Here is a 27,830-nt window from a genome sequence, read left to right as displayed (position 1 = left end):
TAAACCGCTAGCGCGGCTTGATAAAAGGAGCCCAATATGTTATAGACTTTTGGATCTCAGATTAATGCACTTGCCTTCCTTGCAAATGCGGCTTCTGCCATGCAAAAGGGAAGAGTATACAGATTCTTCACTGATCCATTAAATTTGATAAATTAATCCATTTTGCATTTTAGACTTTATAGATTAAATAATTTATACAGATTTTTAAGTAAAGATTTATGACTTAGCTTTGAATTGTGTTGGCAAGGGGGTTCGTTCCGCTGACATGCATGCTTCGCCGTAGCTGTCTGAAGGCTAAACACCTCCTTTGAGATCTATTGGAGGCAGTGCATGCAAATAGATCACATGCATATGAATTGGGAAAATCCAGGACCAAGGTTGCCCAACTCTGTGCTCAGTTTGCAAGAAACATCACACAAGTGGCAGCCCCGTAAGTTGTTCATGACCCAGTATTTGTGTACTGGATGCTACCGTTACCTGTTGTGCACTGTTATTACTATGACTTTCTCAATAGTATCTGAAGCTGTGTGTAAAGGGGAGTGGGGGTCTTTTAGAGACTATGCTGATGTACTGTCTCTCCTCCTCTTCAGCCTGCAGTGTGCTGTACCTGAACTCTGTGGAGACCGAATCCCTGACTGGCCCTCAGGCCATCTCTAAAGCTACAACCACCACACTGCGGTGCGTGCCTCGGCCCAATGCTGGAGTTGTGCACTTTAAGGTATCCACGCAGGGTATCACTTTGACGGACAACCAGAGGAAGTAAGCAAGCTTAATCCACTAATAGCCAGTACAAGAGTGCCTTAATAACAGATGATGTACACTTCTCCCTCTGTATTTGCGGTTTCAGCAATCCTGGTTTCGATTATTCACGGTTTTTAGCTTGCTGGCTCCTCCCCCAAAATTACATCAGCTTGCATAGAGAAATCGCTGATTCCAAGCGTTTACAGAGAAAATCGCTGATTCCCAGTACTTTCTTCACCGTATTTTGCCTCTCTTTCAGGAACAGGCCAGGTCTCTCACCATGTTATTTGCAGTTTCACCATATTCATGATGGTTTGAAATAGAAAACAGCAAATAACATATGAAAAAGTTATTCGCGGTTTTTATGTTTTTGCGATTCTGTCAAGCTCCTATCACAGCGAATATGGAGGGAGAAGTGTAGTGTGATGCCAGAATCTCTGCTACTACTGCTTATCTAAGTTTTCCCAGGAAGGTCTTATGCATGTGGCATCTGATAAGCTGTAGCAGTGCTTCTCAAACCCAGTGGCATAGTAAGGGTGAGCAGTATCCGGGTCGGTAGTGCCACTCCCCTCTCCTTCCACCTGCCATGCGCACCCCTCTTCTCTTTCCCCGTACCTTTTTAATTTCTCCCGTGTGAGCAGCATGCCCACGTCGGATAAGGAGGTATAAGGTGTTATTTTGGCAACCAAGAAACTCTGGCAAGAGGGGAGGCAAGTACTAGGACCATTTAGACCAGTGGTTCCCAACCCTGTCCTGGAGGACCATCAGGCCAATCAGGTTTTCAGGGTAGCCCTAATGAATATGCATGAGAGAGATTTGCATATAATGGAAGTGACAGGCATGCAAATCTGCTCCATGCATATTCATTATGGCTAGCCTGAAAACCTGATTGGCCTGGTGGTCCTCCAGGACAGGGTTGGAAACCACTGATTTAGACTACCAGCCTAGTAAGTGATGTATCCATAGTAGAAGGTGCTGACGTTTGAGGGCGCCAATAGTTGCTGTTACTGCGCTTATCTTTTGTGCTGGCCTGAAGAATGATGGGATAGGTATTTTATCACAGGGCCCATTCTGATCCTCTCTCACTTCTTGCTGCTGCCACTATGCTTTCAGGCCCATAGTTGTAATGAGCAAAGGGCCAGCGAGAAGTGCCAAGAAGCCTATGTGTACATGAAGGCCTTGATGATTCCACTCCCTCTGAGATGTTCCAAACACATCAGAGAAGGTGGGTTTTCATTTGCACATAGGTTTTTTAAGGCTTATTGATGTCCTTTTCATTGGTGCCATGGACCTAGAGGTATGGCAACAGATGGGAGGGGGGGACTGGGCTTCGGGGGAAGAAAGACAAGGGCGATGCTGGACAGAGGGAAGAGTAGGGATAATGCTGCCTAAGGGAGAAGAAAAAGAAGGTGATGCTGGACAGATGAGTAGAAAAAGAAAAAAGAGACAATGCTAGACTGGTGGAAGCAAAGGGAAAAGAAGAGGGAGATGCTGGACTGGAGGGAAGGAAAGAGAAAAGAAAAAATATGCTGGACTTAGGGGAAGGGAGGAGTGCCAGTAACCCTAGCACTGACCCCTACCACCAGGGATCATGGGTTACAGGACGTGAATTCCTATATCTTTCCTCAGATGATTCCTTTGCTTCTGCACTACATCTGTCCTCCAACTCTAAGTTGTTGTGAAGATTCAGCTTTTCTTATATTGGTAACAATTTCCTATTTGTCCATTTGCATGTTTACTGCACTATTTTTTAGTGCAGTGGTTTTACTTGAGATTTTCCCACTCTAGAAAGCTTTCTACATTTGTGATAAGACTAGCATGGGAAAAGCTCAAGTAAGCCCACTTGTCCAAAATCAGCCCTCGTTATTAAAGAGTAAGAGCAAACTTTGCCCTATTCTGGTGGTGGTCATTAATTTTAAGGTAGGGCCAATTTAGATTCTAATGAGCTGAAGGGGAGCTGCCAAATATTTTCCCATGCAGGGCTACAATACTGGTGACCAGTGTGTGTCAATGATGTCCATCATCAACTTCATTGGGGGAGGGGGTGGGTTGCCAGATTTCCTCAAAAAAAAACAAACGATGACACCTGGCCCCGCCCCATTCTGGCCCCAGCCCCACCCCCACACGAACCTCTTGTCTCGTTCCCCGAGCTTAGGGCAACGGCTAGAGGCTATGAAGGAAGTGAAAGGTGGCGAGGTAGAGATACTGGACCCATAGGGGGGATGGAGGAAGGAAGGGACGAGATAGAAAGAGAAAGACAGAAATGCAAAATGGGGAATGGAAGGAAGAGAGGGGGGAGAGATGTTGGACATCGACACGATGACATCACATTCATGTGCCCAGTTGGTGAAACAAATGCTGGTCCCGCAGAAATGTCTGTGCACGTGAGTTACAAGTTTCCTCAATACCCACTCCTGACTCCAACTGCAAATGTCTGTGCTGCAGCTTCTGGAAAACCTGTTTATTAAAGTCTAACTATCATCCAGCCACCTTCTGTTTTTGTTACTGTAAAAGCTGAGCTTGTGACTGTACCTCACGATGGATGGTACTGATAAGATCTATGCTTACCCCTGAACAGGCTATTCTTCAGACGACATTATCCTGTTAACACTGTGACCTTCTGCAGCACAGACCCCCAGGACCAGAGGTAAAAACAACAATGGTTTGTACTGGAGCAGCTGTAAATGAAAATTTATATTTCTGCTACATAGTCTGCAGAGAAAATGTAAAGCAAAGAGTTTGTTTCTAATCTCATGCCTTCAGTCAACAGCAGCTAAGAGGCTGAGATTGCAGAAGTGTAAGTTTCCTCTACAGCAGGGATGTCAAAGTCCCTCCTTGAGGGCTGCAATCCAGTTGGGTTTTCAGGATTTCCCCAATGAATATGCATGAGATCTATTTGCATACACTGCTTTTCATTGTATGCTAATAGATCTCATGCATATTCATTGGGGAAATCCCAAAAACCTGACTGGATTGCAGCCCTCAAGGAGGGACTTTGACATCCCTGCTGTAGAGGAAACTTACACTTCTGCAATCTCAGCCTCTTAGCTGCTGTTGACTGAAGGCATGAGATTAGAAACAAACTCTACAGCCAGTTCTCCTGCACCGTTCCCTAGCTAAACTGTCGACTTGGAGAAAAGATTAGCCGTGGGGATGGGGAAGAAACATGGAATCTAACAACTTTTGAAAACAAGATACTAGAATAGTTGAATTTCTGGTCTGCTGACGTATAGCTATTCTTGTATACACTATGTACATATGGGATTATAGGGCTTCTTTGCTCCTGTACAGTCAGTACTCCTGCATCATTCCTATTGCACCCCTTGCTAGGAGAGGCTGGAATATTTCACCCTCAACCCTAAAAAAGCAAAGATACTTACCAGTAGCAGGTGTTTTCTGAGGACAGCAGGCATATAGGGAAGGGGTAAAACGCGGACCTCACCGATCTGACGGACCTCGCGGATCTAAACCCGTACGGCCTTAAAAATCTGAGGTCCGTGTCGGTCTGTGTCCGTGGCGCTTGTAGTTTCTGTCGCTGACAGACCTTGATGAGATTTTTGCACTGACGGATCCGTCTCAGCATAGGGAGGGAAAAGTGTTAGGATCCGTCAGCGCTAAAAATCTCTTCGAGGTCTGTCAGAGCCAGAGACTAGTGCTGGAGTTTGGAGACTTCTTTTCCATAACGCACGTCCAAAACCTATGTCTCCGCTCTCTTGGCTTCTGCTCTGCCGTTCCAGCACTAGTCTCTGGCTCTGACAGACCTCGAAGAGATTTTTAGCGCTGACGGATCCTAACACTTTTCCCTCCCTATGCTGAGATGGATCCGTCAGTGCAAAAATCTCATCAAGGTCTGTCAGCGACAGAAACTACAAGTGCCACGGACACGGACCAACACGGACCTCAGATTTTTAAGGCCGTACGGGTTTAGATCCGCGAGGTCCGTCAGGTCCGTGTTTTACCCCTTCCCAGGCATATAGTCTCACGTCATCCATGCAACCCAATATGGAAACTACCAACTTTAAAGCTTTAGGCAGTGCCTTCCTGCCCGATGTCAGTTTGCAAGACCCTCAGTTTGTTTATGTTTTATTAATATTTTATATACTGCTTAAGCATATTATAGATCTAAGCTGTTACAACAAAATACAGGTACTTAAGACTTCCCTATCTGTCCCGAAGGCTCACAATCTAGCTCAAGCACCTGTGTAAACAATTATTAAGATAAAGAAAAAAAAAGATAACAAAATTCCAAGAATGGTGAGGGAAAAAAGAACAAAATCTAAATCTCAATTGCTTCCATGCAAAGGGGGTGAGATCCCATTCCTCCTTGTTTGTTCAGATAGAGCATGGCAACTTGATTTTCTGTATGGACAAGAACTACCTGTTGGAGGCGATGGTCCTGAAATGTTTTGAAAGCATTGGCTACTGCTTACAGTTCTAGAAGATTGATTGGGAGGGTTTGCTCATGGTGAGACCATACTCCTTGAGTGTGGAAGCCATCCAGCTAAGCACCTAATTCTGTTGTGGAGAAGAGGCCTAGTGGTTAGAGCAGCTGTCTAAGCACCTAAAGGCTTTGGGTTCGATTCACACTGCAGCTCTTTGTGACTCTGGGCAAATCACTTAACACTTCATTGCCCCAAGTAATAATAATAATAATTTAATTTTATATATCGCCTAACCAGTAGTTCATAGCGGTTTACACAATAGGTACTCAGCATACAATATAATAATAACATCATACATAATAAAATTCTAAGTAACTAATACAAGCATTAAAGCTAATGAATAAAAAAAACACAATATAAACTAAAATAAGTATAGATTAAAAGTACATTATAACTACATGATAATATAAAAATCAATAATGTATATTATATTGTTTAAATAAGTCAGTTTTAAGATCTTTTCGAAATTGATAGTAAGAAATGAAGAAACAAGAAGATTCAAACATGAATTCATTAATCCTGCTTGGAATGCTAAGGTCCTATCCAAAAATTTTTTGTAACGACATGTATTTGCTGAAGGAAAATAAAACCAATCAGGTCTACGAATATTTTTCTTAGAAATAAAAAAAAAACCCTAAAATGAGAACCAAGGTAAGCCGGCGCTAAGCCAAATAAATCTTTAAAGCAAATGCATCCAGATTTGAATAACACTCTAGCCTCAAACAGTAGCCAGTGAAGCTTTTGATAATGTACACAGAAAAAGCAGAATATCAAGTACCATCCCCCTAACATAGAAAGGAAGACCTTGAATGAGATTGTGATGAATCATCCACCAGTGGAGAGAGTAGTGGAGGTATGAAGTGACTTGGATCACAGCAGACAGATGTCACTGGGTTAACAGAGTCCATTGTGAAATAATGTGTACCTGTCGATGACACGTGTCCAAGAAGGTGTAACATCTGATCCACAGAAGTGCTTCAAATGGTAGAGACAGTTTGACACAGGTGTATGATATTGTCTACTCTCTGCTTTGGTAGAAAAGCTTGACCCTTAGTAGTATCCAAAAGAGCCCCTATAACTCCAGCATCTGAGAAGGGTACATATGAAACTTTTAGTAGTTGACAGTAAACCCAAGCAGCTCCAGGAGATGAATTGCTGAGTTGATGGTATGCTGAGCTGTTTGCAGTGATGAAGCCTTGGTCAACCAGTCCAAGTAGGGAAATACATGAAACCCCCATGTACAAAGGCCTGCCACCACTAGCACTAGGCATTTCATGAAGACATGAGAGGCCGAAGCCAGTCTGAAGGGCAAGACTCTGCTTTCACATTGGATCTCAACATTTCAAATACAAAAATACCTTCAGTGAGCAGGTAGGATGGATATGTGAGTGTAGGCATCTGTGATCTAGAGAGCAAAGCCAATCACCTTTTTCCAGTAGGGATAGAAAGATTTCCAGAGAGACCATGCAAAACTTCTCCTTCAATGAGTATTTGTTTAAGCCCCGGAGGTCTAGAACAGTGTTTCTCAACCTTTTCAAGCCAAGTACCCCCTAAGCCTAACAAATACCAACCGAGTACCTCCAGCCAAACTCTGCCCCAAACCCACTCAAACTGATTCTATCCCCATAATAATACTAATTGTAATGCAATTTCTTTGTTCCAATTTTCATATATACACAATATAATCATATTAATATATAATGGTAACCACTGTCAAAACTGACACATTTTGATCACTAAATTGAAAATAAAATCATTTTTCCTACCTTTGTTGTCTGATGCTTTCATGAGTCTCTGGTTGCACTTCCTTCTTCTGACTGTGCTTCAAATTTGAGAAATATTGGCAATACACTCTAGAAAGGAGTCAAAAGGACTACTGCTATTCGGACTGGGATTGAGGTTGTGAATTTGTGTGTCCTTTGTTGCTTTGCACAGGATTGTTCAGCAGCAGGTTTAGAAGAGGATGAAGATGGCTGATTTTAACACTGTTTAGCGTTATAGTAATATGAACTTCTGGATGAGGAAGAGTATCTTCTAGACCAGTGTATTGCAAACTGTGTGCTGCAGTGAGTTTGCGGGTATGCTGTGAGACACCAGCAAGCAGGAGAGGCACAGGCACTGGCACCAGCTAGCTGCTTACAGGACATACCTCTTGCGGCGAGAAGCATGTTCTGTAAGCAGTCAGCCGGTGGTGCCTCTCCTCCTCCTCCTCTCTGCACCTCCCCCCCCCCCCCCCGACTGTTGTAGAAATTGCAGGCTCAGGACCACCGCATGTGCGGATGTTGACCTGATGATGTCACATAAGTGTGTGATTTCATCGCATCAACTTCCGAGCATTTCCAGATGCCTGCCAGTTATGGCCCCGAGTTTAGTGTGCAGTGGCTGAAAAAAGTTAGTTGGACATTGTTCTAATCTACACTTCGCCCTCTGTATTCGCAGTGATTGGGGATGAACAGAACCGCGAATATGGAAAAACCACGAATAACTGGGAAGCAGATACAAGGAAGGGGGAAGAAAGACAAGAGAACAGAAATAGGGAGCTATAGGGTTGAGACAAAAGCCATCATTGTCAAGCACTGTAGAAGTTGGTGGCGATTCACCGTAAGGCTTGGAACGTATTGAGAGCGTGAGGGAAGCCATTACAGCACTAGAATGAGGCTTGGAAAACAACCTAAAAGAGAAGTAGCGGCCGTTCTAGAAGCTGTGACCTTTCTTTTTTGGTGTGCATGTGCAAAAAAGGGCAGCCTTCGCTCTTTTCCCTGGTAGTCATGGGACCCAAATGAAGAATCAGAGAGCGAGGGTAGGGGACCGCCATGGTTGCCTGTCAATGGCAGCGAGGTGAAAAAGAAGAGTCTAATTCAGAGGGGAAACCGCTCACTTGTCAATGCTGATTTGGCAGACACAATCTCGCAGGTACCCATGAGGACAGATCAAGGGAGATAGGCAGAAAAGTTGGGCCAGGGCCTGGTTAACTCAACCACACTTGCAAAGCTTATACAAACTAAAAACCGTGAGTGCTGAAACCACAAATATGGAGGGAGAAGTGTAGATGATGAAGATTGAGAAGTTAGTGGTTTAGATAAGGTTAAAAAAAACACAGATGATATGGCAACTTTATCTGCCACCTCTTCAATATTATCCCCAAACAGGTCATCTCCCTTATAAGGAACATTTGAAAAGCATTCTTGAACCAGAGTTTCCAGATCAGAAACTTGAAACCAGGCCAAATGGCACATTGCAGTTGCCACTGCAGATGTTTGGGAAGAAACATCAAATACATGGAAAGTTTCTCTAGCCTTATATTTTCTCATAGTGAACAAGTTCTTAGATAATTGTTGAAACTGTTTCAGTTTGTCTTGAGGGAGGAATTCCTCAAACTCTGACAGCTGTTTAAGTAAGGATTTAAAATAAATAGACATGTAGAACTGGTAGTCCATAATTCCATAATTCTATTGATGAGCATAGATGATTGGAAAATGCATTTGCCATAAGAATCCAATGTCCGTCTAGAATCCAATGTCTGGTCTTCCTGGAGGAAAAGAAACATAAGATCATGAGTTGCGTGAACGTTTGAGGGCAGATTCCACAACTAATGAATGATGTTGAAGTTGAGTTCTGTCAAAGCCTTGACATGTTTGAATTCTATACATTATATCTATCTTTTTAGGAGCTACTTGGACTGTTAGAGGATTCTCCCAGTTTTTAAATAAAATTATCTTTCATGACTCAGTGCCCAGATACCTTAATAAGAACATAAGAATTGCCGCTGCTGGGTCAGACCAGTGGTCCATCATGCCCAGCAGTCCGCTCACACGGTGGCCCTCTGGTCAAAGATAAGCACCCTAACCGAGACTAGCTCTACCAGTACCCGCTCTTGTTCAGCAGGAACTTGTCTAACTTTGTCTTGAATCCCTGGAGGGTGTTTTCTCCTATAACAGCCTCCGGAAGAGCATTCCAGCTTTCTACCACTCTCTGGGTGAAGAAGAACTTCCTTACGTTTGTACGGAATCTATCCCCTTTCAACTTAGAGAGTGCCCTCTCATTCTCCCTACCTTGGAGAGGGTGAACAACCTGTCCTTATCTACTAAGTCTATCCCCTTCAGTACCTTGAATGTTTCGATCATGTCCCCTCTCAATCTCCTCTGTTCAAGGGAGAAGAGGCTCAGTTTCTCTAATCTTTCGCTATACGGCAGCTCCTCCAACCCCTTAACCATCTTAGTCACTCTTCTCTGGACCCTTTTGAGTAGTACCATGTCCTTCTTCATATATGGCGACCAGTGCTGGACGCAATACTCCAGGTGAGGGCATACCATGGCCCGGTACAGTGGCATGATAACCTTCTCTGATCTATTCGTGATCCCCTTCTTTATCATTCCTAGCATTCTGTTTGCCCTTTTTGCTGCCGCCGCACATTGTGTGGATGGCTTCATTGACTTGTTGATCAGAACTCCCAATCCCTTTCCTGGGAGGTCTCTCCAAGTACCGCCCTGGACATCCTGTATTCGTGTATTAGATTTTTGTTACCAACATTCATCACTTTACACTTATCCACATTGAACCTTATCTGCCATGTCGATGCCCATTCCTCGAGCCTGATTATGTCACGTTGCAGATCTTTGCAATTCCCCTGCGTCTTCACTTCTCTGAATAACTTTGTATCGTCCGCAAATTTAATCACCTCGCTTGTCGTACCTATGTCCAGATCATTTATAAAGATGTTAAAGAGCACGGGTCCAAGCACCGAGCCCTGCGGCACCCCACTGGTGACATTTGTCCAGTCCGAGTATTGTCCATTTACCCCCCACTCTCTGTTTCGTATGCTCCAGCCAGTTTTTAATCCACGTGAGTATTTCACCCTCAATTCCATGGCTCGCAATTTTCCGAAGTAGTCATTCATGCGGAATCTTGTCGAACACCATCTGAAAATCCAGATAGACAAGGGCGATCCAGTCGACATTGTATATCTGTCTGTTTACTCCCTCAAAGAAGTGCAACAAGTTTGTCAAACATGATCTGCCTTTGCTAAAACCATGCTGACTGGTCCTCATCAGCCCATGTCCGTCAAGGTGATCAATGATGCTGTCCTTTATCAGTGACTCTACCATCTTTCCCGGTACTGAGGTCAGACTCACAGGTCTGTAGTTTCCCGGATCTCCCCTCGAACCTTTCTTGAAGATCGGCGTAACATTCGCCACCTTCCAGTCTTCCAGAATCTTTCCTGATTTGATCGACAGATTAGCTATTAGTTGAAGCAGTTCTGCTATGGTCCCTTTCAATACCTTGATGACCCTCAGATGGATACCATCTGGTCCCGGGGATTTATCGCTCTTAAGCCTATCAATCTGCCTACACACCTCCTCTAGACTTACCGTCAATCCTTTCAGCTTTCCGTCTTCGTTTCCAGCATATAGCCTGATGGGTTCTGGTATGTTGTGTACATCTTCTTTGGTAAATAAAACGCAAAAAATGTGTTCAGTTTGTCGGCAATTGCTTTGTCCTCTTTTAGCGCTCCCTTTATTCCATGGGCATCCAACGGTCCCACCGCTTCCTTCGCGGGTCGTTTCCCCTTAATATATCGAAAGAATGGCTTGAAGTTCTTCGCCTCCTTAGATATTTTTTCTTCGTAGTCTCTTTTGGTCCCTTTTACCGCCTTATGGCACCTGCGTTGATGTTGTTTGTGCTTGTTCCAGTTTTTGTCCATTTTTGACCTTTTCCATTCCTTAAATTAAGTTTTCTTGTCTCTGATCGCTTTCTTCACCTCTACAGTGAGCCACGCCAGTTCTTTGTTCTTTTTCCTCTTGGATTCCTTGTTGATACGCGGTTTATATAGATTTTGCGCCTTGGTGACTGTGTCCTTAAAAAAGGACCAAGGTTGCTCTAGAGTTTTTACATTCATTTGATGGTGCCTCAAAGTCAAGGAGTGCAAAGTGTTCAGAGCAAGGTTCCTCCTTTGTTTCCATTTTGATGGACAAAACCTGACCCATCTGCTTTACAAAACCAGTAAAATATATACTCTCTGGTGGAGACTTGCGTCATTGAGAAGGGGAAGGATCAGAAGGTTTACGATAGGATTCTTCTGCTGAATATTCTAGCAAATCCTTGACTGAATAATTAGAGATATCTTGAGTTAGACTCCTCAAAGTACTTTCTACTAGGTGAATCATGGAGTGTATGTTGAAAGGAGTATCAAGTTTGAATCAAGGTGCATCAATGGTCTTACCCAGGAGATAACTCCTCCAGTGATGGTGCATGCATCAAGTAGGTCTATGTGCCACTCCTGATACTCATTGTCAAGCAGGGGTGCTTGACTTCGTCCTCGACTGATGCTTTGATGTTTTTGCGGACTGGGCTGAGACAGGCATGGAAGCCATTAATGCCTGTGAAAACTGCATCTGTAGTAGCCCTGAAAACTATTTGAATATAGCCTGGATCTCTTCCTGGAAAGACAGTGCTAGTATCGGAAGCAGTCTGCTCTACCAGATGTCGGAGCATGGGAGACCTCGATGGTGAGGCATGCCTATAGAAAGACATCAGCTGAATGGAAGGAGAGCTGTCTTCGGTGCATCAGTGTTCATTATGCATCAAGGAAGTCAACGCTTGGGAGGATGCAGTGTCATGCCTAGAAGGGGAAGAATGTTTGTGCTTCGTAGTTTTCTTATGGACCAAGTTCCTCGATGCATGAGGCATAGATGAAGAGGAAGAGTCCTGTCTCTGTAAGGAGACCAGTGTCCAATGCTGTGGATGCGGTGTTGATGCACTTAGTGCCGATATCGATCCCTGAGTCATAGGAAGCTGGGTATTGGGTTCCAAATCCCCCACCATACTCGATGTTGACGCTAACACAGTATTGAAAAGTTTTTCAAACTGAAGTTTTTGGGCTTTCAGTGACCTCTTTTGCATGCAAAGTCAGAGGTAACAGCAAATGTCTCACACCAATTATGTGTGTCAGAGCCTGAAATGATTCGATTACATTCAAAACATTTCATAAAACCACTCGGTACCATCTTTGATATGGAGGGGAAAACGGCTGACGCTAAGTCATAAGAACTTAAGAATAATAATAATAATAATAATAACTTTATTCTTGTATACCGCATTACCATGGAAGTTCTATGCGGTTAACAGAAGAAGAGACTGTACATTTACAGCGATGTTACAATTTCGTTAATATTAGATTTACATTTTGGACGATACAAATTCGGTCAGGTTACCTTTACTTTTTTTTTTTGACAACAAATATACTGTGAAGTTATTTTGGCAGCGGTTACAATTCCTATAGTTAGATACAGCAGCGTTACAGATAGCAGTGTTGAATGAGGTGGTAAGGGTTTAGGGGGAGAGGGGTGAGGGGAGGAGAGAGGGTTGATCAGAGGAATTTGTCAAAGAGGTAGGTTTTTGTTAATTTCCGGAATGTTTGATAGTGGGGGGAATTGGAGATGAGGGTAGAGAGGCATTTGTTCCATTTGCCCGCTTGGAATGCTAGAGATCAGTCAAGGTATTTTTTGTAGAGGCAGCCCTTCATGGAGGGGAAGGAGAACAGGTAGGTGTTTTGTGTGCGAGAGGGGCGTGCAATTTCAAGGTGTTCAGATAGGTAGATTGGTGAGGAGCCTGCTAAGGTTTTGAAGCAGAGGCAAGCGAATTTAAAGGTGATTCTTGCCTCCACCGGCAGCCAGTGGAGTTTGGCATAATAGGGGCTGACGTGGTCGTATTTTTTGAGGCCGAAGATGAGGCGGACTGCGGCATTTTGTACTATTCTTAGGCGTTTGATAGTGTTTTTGTAGGCTCCTAGGTATATGATATTACAGTAGTCCAATATGCTTAAGATTAATGATTGGACCAGTAAGCGGAAGGAGAGGTGGTCGAAGTGGTGTTTAATAGTGCGGAGTTTCCAGAGGGTACAGAAGCATTTTTTGACCTGGGCATTGGTATGGTCTTCGAATGTTAAGCATCTATCTAGGATGACTCCGAGTATTTTTATGGAGGGGTTGATAGGATAATCTAGGCCGTTCAGTTTTATGGAGGTGTTTGTTATTTTGTGGGTAGGACTTGCTAGGAAGATTTTGGTTTTTTCGGTGTTCAATTTTAATTTAAATTGTGAGGTCCATTGTTCTAATTTGGTGAGGATGGATGATGCGAGTTGTTCCGTCTGTAGGGTGAGTGAAGTTAAGGGGATGATGATGGTGATGTCATCAGCGTAGATGAATGATTTAAGGTTTATGTCAGCTAGTGTCTGTGCTAGAGGTGCCAAGTAGATGTTAAAGAGGGAGGGGGAGAGTGGGGAGCCTTGTGGGACTCCACAGGAATTAAGCCATTGATGGGAGAAGGTTCCATTGCTGTGGACTTGATAGGTACGGCTAGTTAGGAAGCTTGAGAACCAGTGTAGTACTTGGCCGGAAATGCCGATGGAGTCAAGGCAACGGAGCATGATATCATGGTCGACCAGATCGAAAGCGCTGTTTAGGTCGAATTGGAGTACTAGGGCGCTTTTGCCCAGGGAGAATAATTGGAGGAGGTAGTTGGTTAGAGCAGCTAGGATTGTTTCCGTGCTGTGGTTTGCGCGGAAGCCGGATTGCCAATCAGGAAGGATGTTGAACTTTTCTAGGTAGTTCATGAGGTCATGGTTAATGAGGCCTTCCATAAGTTTTTGGAAGAGTGGTATGTTGGCGATGGGTCTATAGTTGGTGGTGGAGGAGATGGGTTCATTGTTGTTTTTGAGGCGGGGGATACGAGAATGTGGCCAAGTTCAGTCGGGAAGAGGCCGGAGGACAGGCATAATGAGACCCAATTGAAGAGTTCGGCTTTGAATTGGGGGGGGGGGGCATATTTAATAATGGTGGGTGGGCAGTTGTCTAATAGGCAGTTGGAGTTGGCATATTTTGAGAGGAGTTTGAGAAAAAGGTTCCAGTCTGGGCTTTCGAATGAACTCCAGGTCATGTCATACTGGGTCAGACTAATGGTCCGTCTAGTCCAGTATACTGTTTCCACAGTAGCCAATCCAGGTCATAAGTACCTGGCAAAACCCCAAATAGAAGCAAAATGATCTAGGGCAAGTATTGGCTTCTGTCATGTCTGTCTCAATAGCAAACTATGGATTTTTCTTCCAAGAACTTGTCCAAAACTTTTTTAAACCCATCTATGTTAACTGCTGTTATCATACCATACCATATTGATTCTTGTTTCCTGCAAATATCAGCTAGAAATCACTGCGGCTTACAAAAATATTAGAAATGATACAGAGGCATAGACATCATACAAATGACTGTATATGAATAGGTCACTGTAGTAGAGAATAAATGTCTTTTCACCGTTCTGAGCTTATGTTAATATAGTCGCTGAAGGACACAAAAAGCTGACATTTCACAAATAGGGCCCAAAAAAGAACTAGCGGCATTCTAACTACAGTTATGCTTGTCTAACTTCCATTTTCATATCACATCCTCTGGCAATGCATTCCAGAGCTCAACTATTCTCTGAGTGAGAATAGTTAAGCTCTGGAACGCATTGCCACAGGAAGTCAAAGGGCTCAATGGCTCAGGGAGGATGAGTAGCTAGGATGCCAAAAACGGTCGACACGCTTGGGAGGTAAAAAGGACTCAGTGCCCCAAAAGTGAAAAAAAAATTGACAAAAATGAACCAAAGTCAGATAAAATACTGGAACACAATAAAAACATTATGCAGGAAAACACTATGAGGTAAACATTATGAGGAAAACACTGAAAAATAAGTATGGGAAGGCACAAAAAAAAAAAAAGGGCAAAATTTTGATGCGCTGAAAATTGAAGACACAGCTTCTTAGCTCCATAGAAAATGAATAACTGATGGTCCCGCAAGCCAACATCAGACAGGAAAGCATAAAAACATAAGAATAGCCTCACTGGGTCAGACAATGGTCCATCAAGCCCAGTAGCCCGATCTCACGGTGGCCAATCCAGGTCACTAGTACCTGGCCAAAACCCAAGGAGTAGCAAGATTCCATGTTACCGATCCAGGACAAGCAGTGGCTTCCCCCATCTTTGTCAATAACAGACTCTGGACTTTTCCTCTAGGAACTTGACCAAATCTTTCTTAAAACCAGCTAGGCTATCCGCTCTTACTACAACCTCTGGCATATGTACCTAAAAGAGAGTTAGGCACTGCCTAAAAGATTTAAAGTGACGTTGCAATTGGTAGTGTCCGTACTGGGTTCTGTAGATGATGTCACCCACAGGTGAGAATCATGCCTGCTTGTCCATATATTTTCCCACAACTTATTCAATGGTAGAAAGGAATATTGTTTTATTGAATATCCAGTTTCTGTTGCAGCTGTCCATTTCTGCCAATTCTTTTTTTTTTCTTGTAGATGGACAAATGCTGATGGAACTACATCCAAGTATGTAAACCAACTATGAATCTTTTGTTAGCCCTGAATTCAGTCTACTCTCCTTTTTAGCATCTTCTCAGAGGGAAGGAGCTCAGTAGCTATTCAAGGAGGAGAGTCTGAAACCTAATCCTTTTCTGGGGAATCCCAACCAGTCAGGTTTTCAGGCTATTTGCAATGAATATTCAAGCTTTAAATTTACATGCAAATTTAACTTAGCTGAGCTCTCCCAGGAAAGCTTTGGAAACCACTGCCCTACAGGGTCTCCTGTTGGGAGAGGTGGTGACTGCAGGATCTATGGAGTTTCCACATAGCCAGTGCTCCTGCACCATTCCTATGATTATGGGATGAACCCTCCACCCCCCATGCACACACTTTCCTAAAAATAAAATATAAAAATGGCGATCAGTAAGAGAATAACTTAGATTGTAGTGAGCTAGGGCCACAGCAAGGTAAGTGCGGCTGTACAGGGCACGAGCGAGATGGCTGTACTAAAATTGTATCCCATCTGCTGCCTTCCCTCCTTGGCTAGCCTCCCCCTGCCCTCTCACCAGCACCCACCCATCTTCCCGTAAGGCCCTCTGGGTCTAACTGATGGATACCCTGGTGGTCTAGGGTAGGGCAGACAGCTGCAATCCACAGTCACTGCTGCTTGTGCCAGTTTCTAGTTCAAAATGGCCACCATGACCTTTAGCAGTAGTCTTGGTAGAGATCGCTGCCATCATTTTGAACCCAAAGCCAACATGGACAGCAGCAATTGGGAATACCTGCTGCCCACCCTGCCCTAGACCACAACTAGGCCCAGAAGGAGGCAAGTGTGATGGACGAGTCACAAGGGGTACAGTTGTAGCTTGTTACAGCTCTGCATCCATTAACCATAGCGCTGGGTTTGGGAAGAGTGAAAGGTAAAATGCTCAGTTTCTACACATTAATTTTAACAGTGGAGTGTTATTTTAGTTTTCACTTCAACTTCCTCAAACACAGCTAGAAAGGAATAGTTTGGAGGGCCCTACAGTTAACATTTGCTTTCTCCCCTGGCTATCCAGATTAACTATGTATGAGATAGATTTACATACTGAGGAACCAGTAAAAGCAAATCTATCTCCTGTGTATGCCTTGTGCAGATCCTGAAAACCCAACTGGCTGGACGTGTCCCAAGAACTGCTGTGTACTATACTATGATAAAGGGAGACTTAAAGGCAGTAGTTCTTAACCTGGTCCTCAGAGCACTCAGGCAGTCAGGTTTTCAGATATCCAAATTGACTATGTATGAGATAGATTTGCATACTAAGAAGATGGTTCATGTAAATCTCTGTCATACACAGTCATTGTAGATATCCTGAAAATCCAACTGGCTAGGTGTGCCCCAAAGTCTGGATCAAGCACTAGAGTTTTGCCTATATTAGCACCAGACTTGGCCAATGGTATATAAAGTTGGGATTGAAGCAGTGATTCTCAACCAGTGTGTTCCCCAAGAGCTGGGAGGTATGTCACAAAAAAATTTGATGTCGAGAGCAAGCCTGTGTTTCCTGTGAAATTATTGTGAAATCCTCATAATTGGTCTCTATTTCTGCTTCCTCACAACTCCCCAACAAAATAAGTTCTGAATGAATATATTGCAGGTCTGCTACTCAGAGGTTCTGTTAACTATATAGTTTCTGAATAGCATATTTACAGGTTTTTGTGTTGCTTCACAGTATCTGGCAGTGAAGAGATTTTGTGTTGCTGTTATTGACACCAAAATTTGAATATATATTTGTTTCATTGTATGACAAGTGAGAAATCTGAGACTGCTGTATTGCACACATCTTTTTTGTACAAGATAGCCAAATTCATACTAAATTTACAGCTAAACCCCAAAATATTTAGACATGCTTTCTTCAGCTATGAATTTTGATGTTTGGTGTGTCATAAAAGGTTTGGGAACTACTGGATTTGAGGGTATTCAGTAATCCAGTCACAGGCATGTTAAGCCCCTAGAGAGGCTAGATAGCTCAGTGAAATGAATTTTGCTTCCTTTCCAAACACAGTCCTAGAAAAACACAAACTACATCTGGTTTAGGACAATGAACAAGTGAACTTGCAAACCTGAGTCTTTTCGACTAGTGTGTAGCTAAACACCCATTCTTTTTCCAAGCAGCTATTTTTAGACAAACATTCACTCATAAGCATACTATAAAATTTTTGCAGGAAAAGTACTGTACAGCAGTTTTTTATTCAACTAAATAATTTAAATTGGCAATAAATTTTAAAAATGACAAAAACAAACATATCTAATCAAGTGTATTGTTTTGGAAGGGACATTATAACCAATGAAAGCCAGCTAGAGGTAACACATGATTTTTTTTCCAAAGAAGTCCATAACTTAAGTATTTTCTTTTAATTTATATCATATATCTGGTTTTCAAGAGAAAATGCAAAAGTGAATAAATGTCCAATAAATTTTTGTTTCTTATTGGTAGTAGCACTGAAAAATTAAACATTTTTGTAACTATGAACTCAGGTAACTTGTTTAGAAATGTCTTTTGTATGTCTCATAAATCATCCCTTACTTCTTGTCCTAATGCAGTGGGATAAATAGCAAATCTATTACTGTCCTAACATGAGTAGTTATGCAAAAAGGTAAATGTTTAAATAGGATTTGGATTTGTCTTTCTCATGGGCAGGATCTTTGGCTTCGTAGCAAAGAAACCCGGCAATGCCTTTGAAAACGTTTGTCATCTCTTTGCTGAGCTGGACCCAGAGCAGCCAGCTTCGGCCATCGTGAATTTCATCACCAAAGTTATGCTGGGTCCACAACGGAAGTAGAATGTGACGCTTCCCGTGGCTGAAACTGCACCAAGGAAAGGGGGAAAACATTGGATGAGGGCACAGACCCAAGACCGTGGCACATGGGAGGAAAAAGTGCAGCCTACTGCTGTACTAAACTCAAGACATTGTGAATGATGGCACTAGTTATATTGTAGAATGCAAATAGCTCCATGGTGGATTTAAGAATAGCCACTCGGAGAAAAATGCATCCTTGGCAACCCAGAATCACAGTACTTGCCTAGGCAGGGTTGTCTTCATTCCACCAGGCAAAAGGTAGGCGTTCTATCACTCTTCATGTCTAGCTCTGTTTAATGAATGTGACCTTTGAGCTGCTCCAGGAAAGTAGCCATATCTAGGAGTTTGTTAGCCCAGGAGGGGCAGAAGCATCCTGCACAGAAAATTCTAAAAACGTGCTTCCTTACTAGTGTTTTGACTTTGTAGAGAAGGGGATAAGTTCGTGAACGCTGTTTAAAAAAAAACTGAGGGTAGTATCTTATATACCTAGGAAGATCTCAGTTCAGATATGCTTCTGAATTGAAGAGACACACAAACATGTCAGGAGCAAAACACAGGGTTACCACAACCACCAAAGTGATATTATCAGCTCCAGTGAATTATTTTCAACTTAATTGAAAAGCTTGAATCATAAAACTCTTATTAGGGTTACCCATAGTCGTGAAGACAAAAAAAAGGACACATGATCCCACCCACCCATCACACAATGCCCCCTTCTCTGCAGCAACTTTGAGTTCTTACATTAGGGGGACTGGTAGAGAGGCAGCTTCCAGGGCAGGCTGGCAGTAGTAGGCTCACCTCATTGCCGCTGTCAACTGCCCAAATCAGCCAGGGAAGAAGTAGGGGAGCTGGGAGAGCCAGCTAAACCTGGACACTCCCCATTAAAAAAAAACAAAAAACTGTCCAGACACCTGGACAATCCTCTAATAAGAGGACATGTTTGAGATTCACTGGACATCGGTAACCTTAACTCATACTGCAATGCCAGATTGTGTTTTCATATCCTATAGCCACAGCCAAGGAACAGATGCAATGTCAGCTCAGCCAGCAAAAACCGATGTATACTCTCTATTAAAACAAGCTAGTTTGCTTGTACAAACAGGGGGAGGATAGACTGAAAAAAATAAAAGAAAGAAGGTAAAGGGCTTCTTAACAAATGGATACAACAAACATTACAAAAAGTAGTAGGGCTCTTATGTTACACAGTTTAACATCTGTTCTACACTGCACAGGACATATCTTGACTCATGTTACACTTCTCCCTCCGTATTCGCTGTAATAGGGGATTAACAGAACCGCAAATAACTTTTTCATATGTTATTCGCTGTTTTCTATTAAAAACCATCGTGAATATAATGAAACCGCAAATAACATGGTGGGAGACCTGGTCTGTTCCTGAAAGCGAGGCAAAACACGGTGAAGAAAGTGCTGGGAATCAGCGATTTTCTCTGTGCAAGCTGATGTAATTTGGGGGGAGGAGCCAGCAAGCTAAAAACCTTGAATAATCGAAACCGTGAATATGGAGGGAGAAGTGTAGTCATTAGGCAAGTACTAGCTCAGAAAGGGTAGTACCAGTGTGCCTATAGCAACATATTTATACATTCACTCAGCATTTGTTCAAAGAGAAGAGAGTACAGTACTCCCTTCCCCATCACTATCACACCAGGGCAATGGGTTGCCAAGTTGCTGGACTGGTTTAGAGGGGTAGGAGTTGTGCAAGTAGCATTCTAAACTGGAGACTTAACTTGCTTCCATAGACATCCGTGCAGGAACTAATTACACCATAATTAGTTAATTTTTTAAAATAATTAACTGCTTATCAGAAAGATCAACTTGGCAGCGAGAGTGGCTGGTTAGTTAACAGGTGCTTTACAGTTTAGACCTTTTCCTCTGCTCCCCTCCCCTCTACAAAAGCAGACTATGCTTTTAGCTTGCGAAAGAGTTTTTATATGTCTAGATTTGCTGCCAAAAATATCTAGTTTTTATCTTGACTAACACTCTCCTGCAGAAATGCCCTATATAAGTAAGAGACAAGGAAAGGAATTTATGTGATTCAGCAAATGTCGAGGGAAAGACTTGAGTTAAAACACTGAGCTTGAACCTTGTTAGGTCTCAGATACCAGAATGGGACTTTGAAGTGCAAAATCAGTAAGCATGCTTCAGTTATTCGATCATAGCATTGCAAAGTAACAAAAGCTGAAGCCAAGCTAAAAATTGTGAACAGACATGGATGACATGGTGTTCAGGTTAAAAAAGGGCTTGCAAATGTCAAGGATGGGCAGGGCTTTTGCTCTAATTTGCTTCTGGCACAATATAGTGTAGAGGAAATTTTCAGGTAGTTGAAAGTCTACTGCAAACCATGAGTTTTTAAAAGGCATTTCCACAGGTAAAGCATAGCTACTTACCTGTAACATGTGTTACCTGAGGACAGCAGGCAGATATTCTCACATGTGGGCGACATCATCCACAGAACCTGGTACTGAGTGTTAAAATGTTTTGTCACTTTAAAAAATTTTGAAAGTCTCAATACCACCCATACTGTTCATGTGCTGGTGCCTTCCCACCAGACATTGGCTCACAGGACCATCTGTTCAGTAAGAAAGCTAAATTGTCAACAAGGGGAGGTGGGAGCGTTGTAAGAATACCTGCCTGCTGTCCTCAGATGACATCTGTTGGTATCTGTTATTTATCCCAGAACAAGTAGGCAGCATATTCACACACGTGGGATTCCCTAGCTGCCAGGTGTAAGAAGAAAAAATAAATTAAAAAAAAAAGGAATGGCAGGAAGTTGGCTTCAACAGGGAGAATAAATTTTGTAGAACTGCTTGGCCAAACTATCCCGTCTGGAATGATTCTCCAAATGGTAGTGGGATGTGAATGTATGAATTGATTACCAAGTGGCTGCTTTACAGAAGTCCTCAATGGGAGTGGAAGATAGGCAAGCTACTGGTCGCCATTGCTTGAACATTATATGCAGTGACATGGCCGTCCAGTGCCAAGCCAGCTTGAGCATAAGAAAAGGAGATACAGTCTGCGAGCCATGTTGAGATGGTTTGCATGGTTCCAAGTCTGTTTGTTTGTATCAAAGGACAGGAACAGTTAAATGGAAGTTATGTGAGGTTTAGTGCAGTCCAAATAATAAGCAAGAGCACGTTTACAGTCCATTGTGTGAAGTGTGGCCTCACCATGATGAGAATGTGGTCTTGGAAAGAAGACAGGAAGGACTACGAATTGATTCAGAAGAAATTCTGAGACAACTTTAAGGAGGAACCGGGGATGAGTTCAAAGAACCACTCTATTGTGTCTGACTTGGAAAGTAGTTTTTCTAGTCTCGAGTCGGCAAGCTTCAAGCACTTGTCTGAGATACATCTTATACATTTTATCACAATAGAGTGGTTCTTTGAACTCATCCCCGGTTCTTCCTTAAAGTTTTCTCAGAATTTCATCTGAATCAATTCGTAGTCCTTCTTGTCTTCTTTCCAAGATCACATTCTCATCAGATGTAGATGAAAGTGGTTCAAATGGAGGCTTCATCAAAGTGGAAAGCACATTAACATTCCAAGCAACTAGAGAAGGCCTGATTGGTGGTTTGGTGTGCAAAAGGTCTTTCATGAATCTGAAGACTAAAGGATGAACTGATAAAGCACAGTTACTTACCATAACAGGTGTTATCCGGGGACAGCAGGCAGATATTCTCATATATGGGTGACATCATCCACAGAGCCTGGTACAGACAGTATGAAAAGTGAACTGTCACTCTAAGTTTTAAGAAACTTTGCGACTGCCTTCCCACCCGATGAGGCTCATGGCATCTCAGTTCTGTAAGCAAGTTAAGAACCAACCAAGGGAGAAGGGTGGGATGTGAGAATAGCTGCCTGCTGTCCCCGGATAACACCTGTTATGGTAAGTAACTGTGCTTTATCCTACGACAGGCAGGCAACATATTCATCACATATGGGACTCCCTAGCTTACTGTAATGGGTTGGAGGGAGAGTTGGCCATTAAGAGAATAAATTCTGTAAGACTGCTTGGCTGAACTGACCGTCCCATCTGGAATAGGATTCCAGACAGTACTGAAACGTGAACGTATGAACTGGTTCACCGCGGAGATCTCGCACCTCATTAAGGAGAAGAAAAAAGTGTTTCTCTCCTACAAGCACACGGAGAAAAGAGAGGCAAAAGTAGAATATAGGACCAGGTCTACAGCGGTCAAAATGGCAGTTAGGGAGGCAAAACTTCGAGTGGAAGAAATTCTGGCAAAAAACATTAAAAAGGGGGACAAATCCTTCTTCAGGTATATTAGTGACAGAAAAAGGAACACAGGCGGGATAGTACGCCTTAGAAGACCGGACGGAAGTTACGTGGAAGCAGATTCCGATAAAGCCGAACTACTGAATGAATACTTCTGCTCAATCTTCACCTGTGAGGCACCGGGACACGGTCCCCAGTTGAAGGCAACACAAAGCACAGAAGACCCGTTTCAGAATTTTGAGTTCACACCAGGTGAAGTTTACAGTGAACTGGCAAGACTCAAGGTGAACAAAGCCATGGGACCAGACAATTTGCACCCAAGAATGCTCAGAGAATTGAGCGATGTCCTGGCGAAACCGTTGGCTGAGCTATTCAATCTCTCCCTAAGTAAGGGGAAAGTTCCCCTGGACTGGAAATTAGCTAATGTCGTTCCTCTGCATAAAAAGGGTTGCAGGGCAGAGGCTGCGAATTATAGACCGGTGAGTCTCACATCAATAGTGTGCAAACTCATGGAAACACTAATTAAAAGCAAATTGGACACGATCTTGAATGAAGGGAATCTTCGGGATCCCAGTCAGCATGGATTCACCAAGGGTAGGTCCTGCCAATCCAATCTCATCAGCTTCTTTGACTGGGTAACAAGAAAGTTTGACTTGGGAGAGTCTTTGGACGTCGTGTACCTGGACTTCAGGAAAGCTTTTGACAGTGTCCCACACCGCAGGCTGCTAAGCAAGATGGAATCGATGGGGTTAGGAGAGACACTAACTGCATGGGTCAATGATTGGCTGAGTGGCAGACTTCAGAGGGTGGTGGTTAATGGTACCCTCTCTAAAACATCGGAGGTGACCAGTGGAGTGCAGCAAAGTTCGGTCCTGGGTCCACTCCTTTTCAACATATTCATAGGGGATCTGACTCAAGGGCTTCAAGGTAAAATAACACTATTCGCCGATGACGCCAAACTATGTAATATAGTAAGTGAATGCAGTTTACAGAATTATATGGCGCAGGACCTGCTTACATTGGAAAGTTGGTCCTCAACCTGGCAACTAGGCTTCAATGCTAAGAAATGTAAGGTCATGCACCTCAGAAGCTGAAATCCATGCAGGACGTACTTCTTGAACGGAGAAACTTTAACTAGGACTTCAGCAGAACGAGATTTAGGAGTAATCATCAGTGCAGACATGAAAACTGCCAATCAAGTGGAGAAGGCTTCATCTAAGGCAAGGCAGATATTGGGTTGTATCAATAGAAGTTTCGTCAGCCGAAAGCCTGAAGTCATAATGCCGTTGTACAGGGCCATGGTGAGACCTCATCTAGAGTACTGTGTGCAATTCTGGAGGCCACATTACAGTAAAGATGTGCGCAGAATTGAATCGGTTCAACGGACGGCCACCAGGATGATCTCGGGACTCAAGGGTCTCTCGTACGAAGAGAGACTGAACAAATTGCAGCTCTACACTCTTGAGGAACGTAGGAAGAGGGGAGACATGATCGAAACATTTAAGTACCTCACAGGACGTGTCGAAGTGGAAGATGATATTTTCTTTCTCAAGGGACCCTCGGCCACAAGAGGGCACCCGCTCAAACTCAGGGGCGGAAAATTTCATGGCGACACCAGAAAGTATTTCTTCACAGAGAGAGTGGTTGATCATTGGAACAAGCTTCCAGTGCAGGTGATCGAGGCAGACAGCGTGCCAGACTTTAAGAATAAATGGGATACCCATGTGGGATCCCTACGAGGGTCAAGATAAGGAAATTGGGTCATTAGGGCATAGACAGGGGGTGGGTAAGCAGAGTGGGCAGACTTGATGGGCTGTAGCCCTTTTCTGCCATCATCTATGTTTCTATGTTTAAGTAGCTACCTTGCAGATTTCATCAATGGGAGTGGAAAGCAAGAATGCAACTGAAGCTGCCATAGCTCAGACCTTAGGTGCCATTACATGACCCCTGAGCTGCAACCCAGCCTGAGCATAGCAAAACAAAATACAGGTCGCAAGCCATGTGGAAATAGTTCTTTTAGTTACATGGCAGCCCAACCTATTAGGATCAAGGGAGATGAACAGCTGAGGAGACGTTCTGTGTGGCTTAGTCCTTTGTAAGTAATAAGCCAAGGCTTGTTTACAGTCCAAGGTATGAAGAGCTGTTTCTCCAGGGTGAGAATGAGGCTTTGGAAAGAAAACTGGAAGCACGATTTGACTGATTTAGGTGAAACTCCATGACCACCTTTGGCAGGATGGGTGCAGACAGGGATCTCAAAGTCCCTCCTTGAGGGCTGCAATCCAGTCGGGTTTTCAGGATTCCCCCAATGAATATGCATTGAGAGCAGTGCATGCACATAGATCTCTTGCATATTCATTGGGGAAATCCTGAAAACCCGACTGGATTGCAGCCCTCAAGGAGGGACTTTGAGACCCCTGGGTGCAGAGAACTACTTTATCATGGTGGAAAACCATAAAGAGTGGCTCCAACACCAACACATGAAGCTCACTCACTTGACATGCAGAACTGATGGACAATACTCGGACTGGAAGAGCGTCACCAGTGGGGTGCCACAGGGCTCGGTGCTTGGACCCATGCTCTTCAACATCTTTCTAAATGATCTAGACATTGGTACGAGTGAGGTGATTAAATTTGTGGTTGATATGAAATTATTCATAGGGGGATTGCAAAGATTTGCAATGTGACATAATCAGGCTCGAGGAATGGGCATCAATATAGCAGATGAGGTTCAACGTGGATAAGTGTAAAGTGATGCATGTAGGTAACAAAAAATCTCATGCACAAATACAGGATCTCCGGGGCAGTACTTGGAGAGACCTCCCAGGAAAGAGACTTGGGAGTTATGATCAACAAGTCGATGAAGCCATCCATGCAATGTGCGGTGGTGGCGAAAAGGGCGTACAGAATGCTAGGAATGATAAAGAAGGGGGATCACAGATTGGAGAAGGTTATCATGCCGCTGTACCGGGCCATGGTGCATCCTCACCTGGAGTACTGTGTCCAGCACTGGTCGCCGTACATGAAGAAAGGACAATGGTACTACTCGAAAGGGTCCAGAGAAGAGCAACTAGGATGGTTAAGGGGTTGGAGGAGTTGCCATACAGTGAAAGATTAGAGAAACTGGGCCTTTTCTCCCTTGAACAGAGGAGATTGAGAGGGGACATGATCGAAACATTCAAGGTACTGAAGGGAATAGACTTAGATAAGGACAGGTTGTTCACCCTCTCCAAGGTAGGGAGAATGAGAGGGCACTCTCTAAAATTGAAAGGGGATAGATTCCATACGAACATAAGGAAGTTCTTCTTCACTCAGAGAGTAGTAGAAAACTGGAATGCTCTTCCGGAGTCTGTCGTAGGGGAAAACACCCTCTAGGGATTCAAGACAAAGTTAGACAAGTTCCTGCTGAACCAGAACATACACAGGTAGGGCTAGTCTCAGTTAAGGCGCTGGTCTTTGACCAAAGGACCACCGCATGAGCAGACTGCTGGGCATGATGGACCACTCGTCTGACCCAACAGCGGCAATTATTATGTTCTTAGAAGACATTGGCTCAAAAGGAGGTTTCATCAGTCTGGTGAGAACAACATTAAGATCCCAAACCACTGAAGGCGGTTTGCGAGGTGGTTTGGCACTGAAAACCCAAACCCACTGAAGGCGGTTTGCAAGGTGGTTTGATATTAAAAAGTCCTTTCATAATCTTGGAAACAGGATGAGCAGCGAGAGATTTATTGTTCACCTGAACATGGAAAACACTTACAGCACTAAGATGAAGTCTGACTGAAGTGGTTTTAAGATCAGAGTTAGAGAAGTGTAGAAGATAATCCAACACTGAAGATATAGAAGAGGATGAAGCAGCTTGATGATGAAGATCAAACCATGTTAAAAATCATGTCCATTTCTGTTGGTAGCACTGCTGTGTAGACGGTTTTCTGGATGCAGCTAAAATGACTCTGGCAGGATCAGAAAGATCAGTGTCTACTGAGGTCAAGCCAAGAGGTACCAAGCTGTCAGGTGTAATGACTGTAGATTGGGATGTAAAAGAGACCCTTGACTTTGGGTAAGAAGAGATGGAAAAATATGTAGGGTTATTGGATCTTTGACCGTGAGCTGAAGTAGAAGGGAAAACCATGGTTGTCTGAGTCACCGAGGTGCTATGACGATCATGGTGGCCAATTCTTATTTGAGCTTGACCAGCGTCTTGAAAATAATAATAATAATTTATTTCTTGTATACCGCCAAACCAGTAAAATGTTATAGGCGGTTCACAGCAAGATAAGGATGAACATCCAGCCGATTCACAATATAAAAAAAGCTATTTCTAGAAGATACATAATGCCTATAGATTAAAAGCATTAACATTAAAACACTTAAGTTACAAATTTATCAAATAGTTGTATTTTTAGTAATTTTCTAAAATTATAGTAAGATGGAACTTCTAGCATAATTTTGCCAAACCAGGTATTCAATTTAGCTGCCTGAAAAGTGAGAGTTCTCTCTAAAAATATCTTAAAACGACATAATTTGACAGGAGGGTATGTAAATAACTGGACTTTACGTGTAGGCTTGTTTGAGTAATTTAAGGAGAAATGGGAAACAAGATAACCTGGAGACATACCGAAAATTGATTTAAAGCACATACATGAAAACTTGAATAAAACTCTGGCCTCTATCGGTAACTAATGTAAATTTTGGTAATAGGGAGTAACGTTCCCATTTTTTTCAAACCAAAAATTAATCGAACAGCAGTGTTTTGAACCACTCTTAATTTTTTAATAAATTTTCTTATAGGCACCAAGAAAATTATATTGCAATAGTCAAGGATACTCAATATCGATGACTGAACAAACAAACGAAAGGAAACCGTATCAAAATATTTCTTAATTGTTCATAGTTTCCAGAGAGCTGAGAAACATTTCCTGAGTAACAAATCTGTATGCTGTTCTAAAGTAAGACGTCGATCTAAAGTCACTCCTAGTATTTTTATGGACTGTTCTGTAGGATAGTCTATGCCATTAAAATGTATCATTGATTCTTTAATCTTGTCAGTAGGACTGGCTAAAAAGAGTTTAGTCTTTTCAGGATTCAATTTCAATTTGAAATCAATCATCCAAAATTCGATATTTTTTAAGATGGTTGCTATAGAATTGGAGGGAACGCCTAAAGGAACTTGTCTGTCCAATCCAGAAGAAAGGCATCTGCCTCCAGACGAAGAG

The 27,830-nt window shown here is 43.0% G+C and overlaps 1 protein-coding gene across 5 annotated transcripts in view; it reads left to right on the top strand.

Annotated features, from left to right (window-relative positions):
* TNS2 (tensin 2) overlaps window positions 1–19,257 on the top strand; it is a 274,519-nt gene extending 255,262 nt beyond the window's left edge. For all 5 annotated transcript variants that reach the window (XM_033936279.1, XM_033936280.1, XM_033936278.1 and 2 more), the window contains 4 exons: window positions 591–759; window positions 3,320–3,388; window positions 15,523–15,552; window positions 18,207–19,257. In XM_033936279.1, the coding sequence (XP_033792170.1) occupies window positions 591–759; window positions 3,320–3,388; window positions 15,523–15,552; window positions 18,207–18,348 (410 nt within the window). In that variant the 3' untranslated portion in view covers window positions 18,349–19,257. The remainder of the gene's footprint in view (window positions 1–590; window positions 760–3,319; window positions 3,389–15,522; window positions 15,553–18,206) is intronic.
* Window positions 19,258–27,830: the final 8,573 nt, after the last annotated feature.

The sequence above is a fragment of the Geotrypetes seraphini genome, chromosome 3 (genome assembly GCF_902459505.1).
Source record: "Geotrypetes seraphini chromosome 3, aGeoSer1.1, whole genome shotgun sequence".
NCBI classification, from domain to species: Eukaryota; Metazoa; Chordata; class Amphibia; order Gymnophiona; family Dermophiidae; genus Geotrypetes; species Geotrypetes seraphini.
Note: the sequence above shows the minus strand (reverse complement) of the source record. Positions and strands in the feature narration are given on the sequence as shown.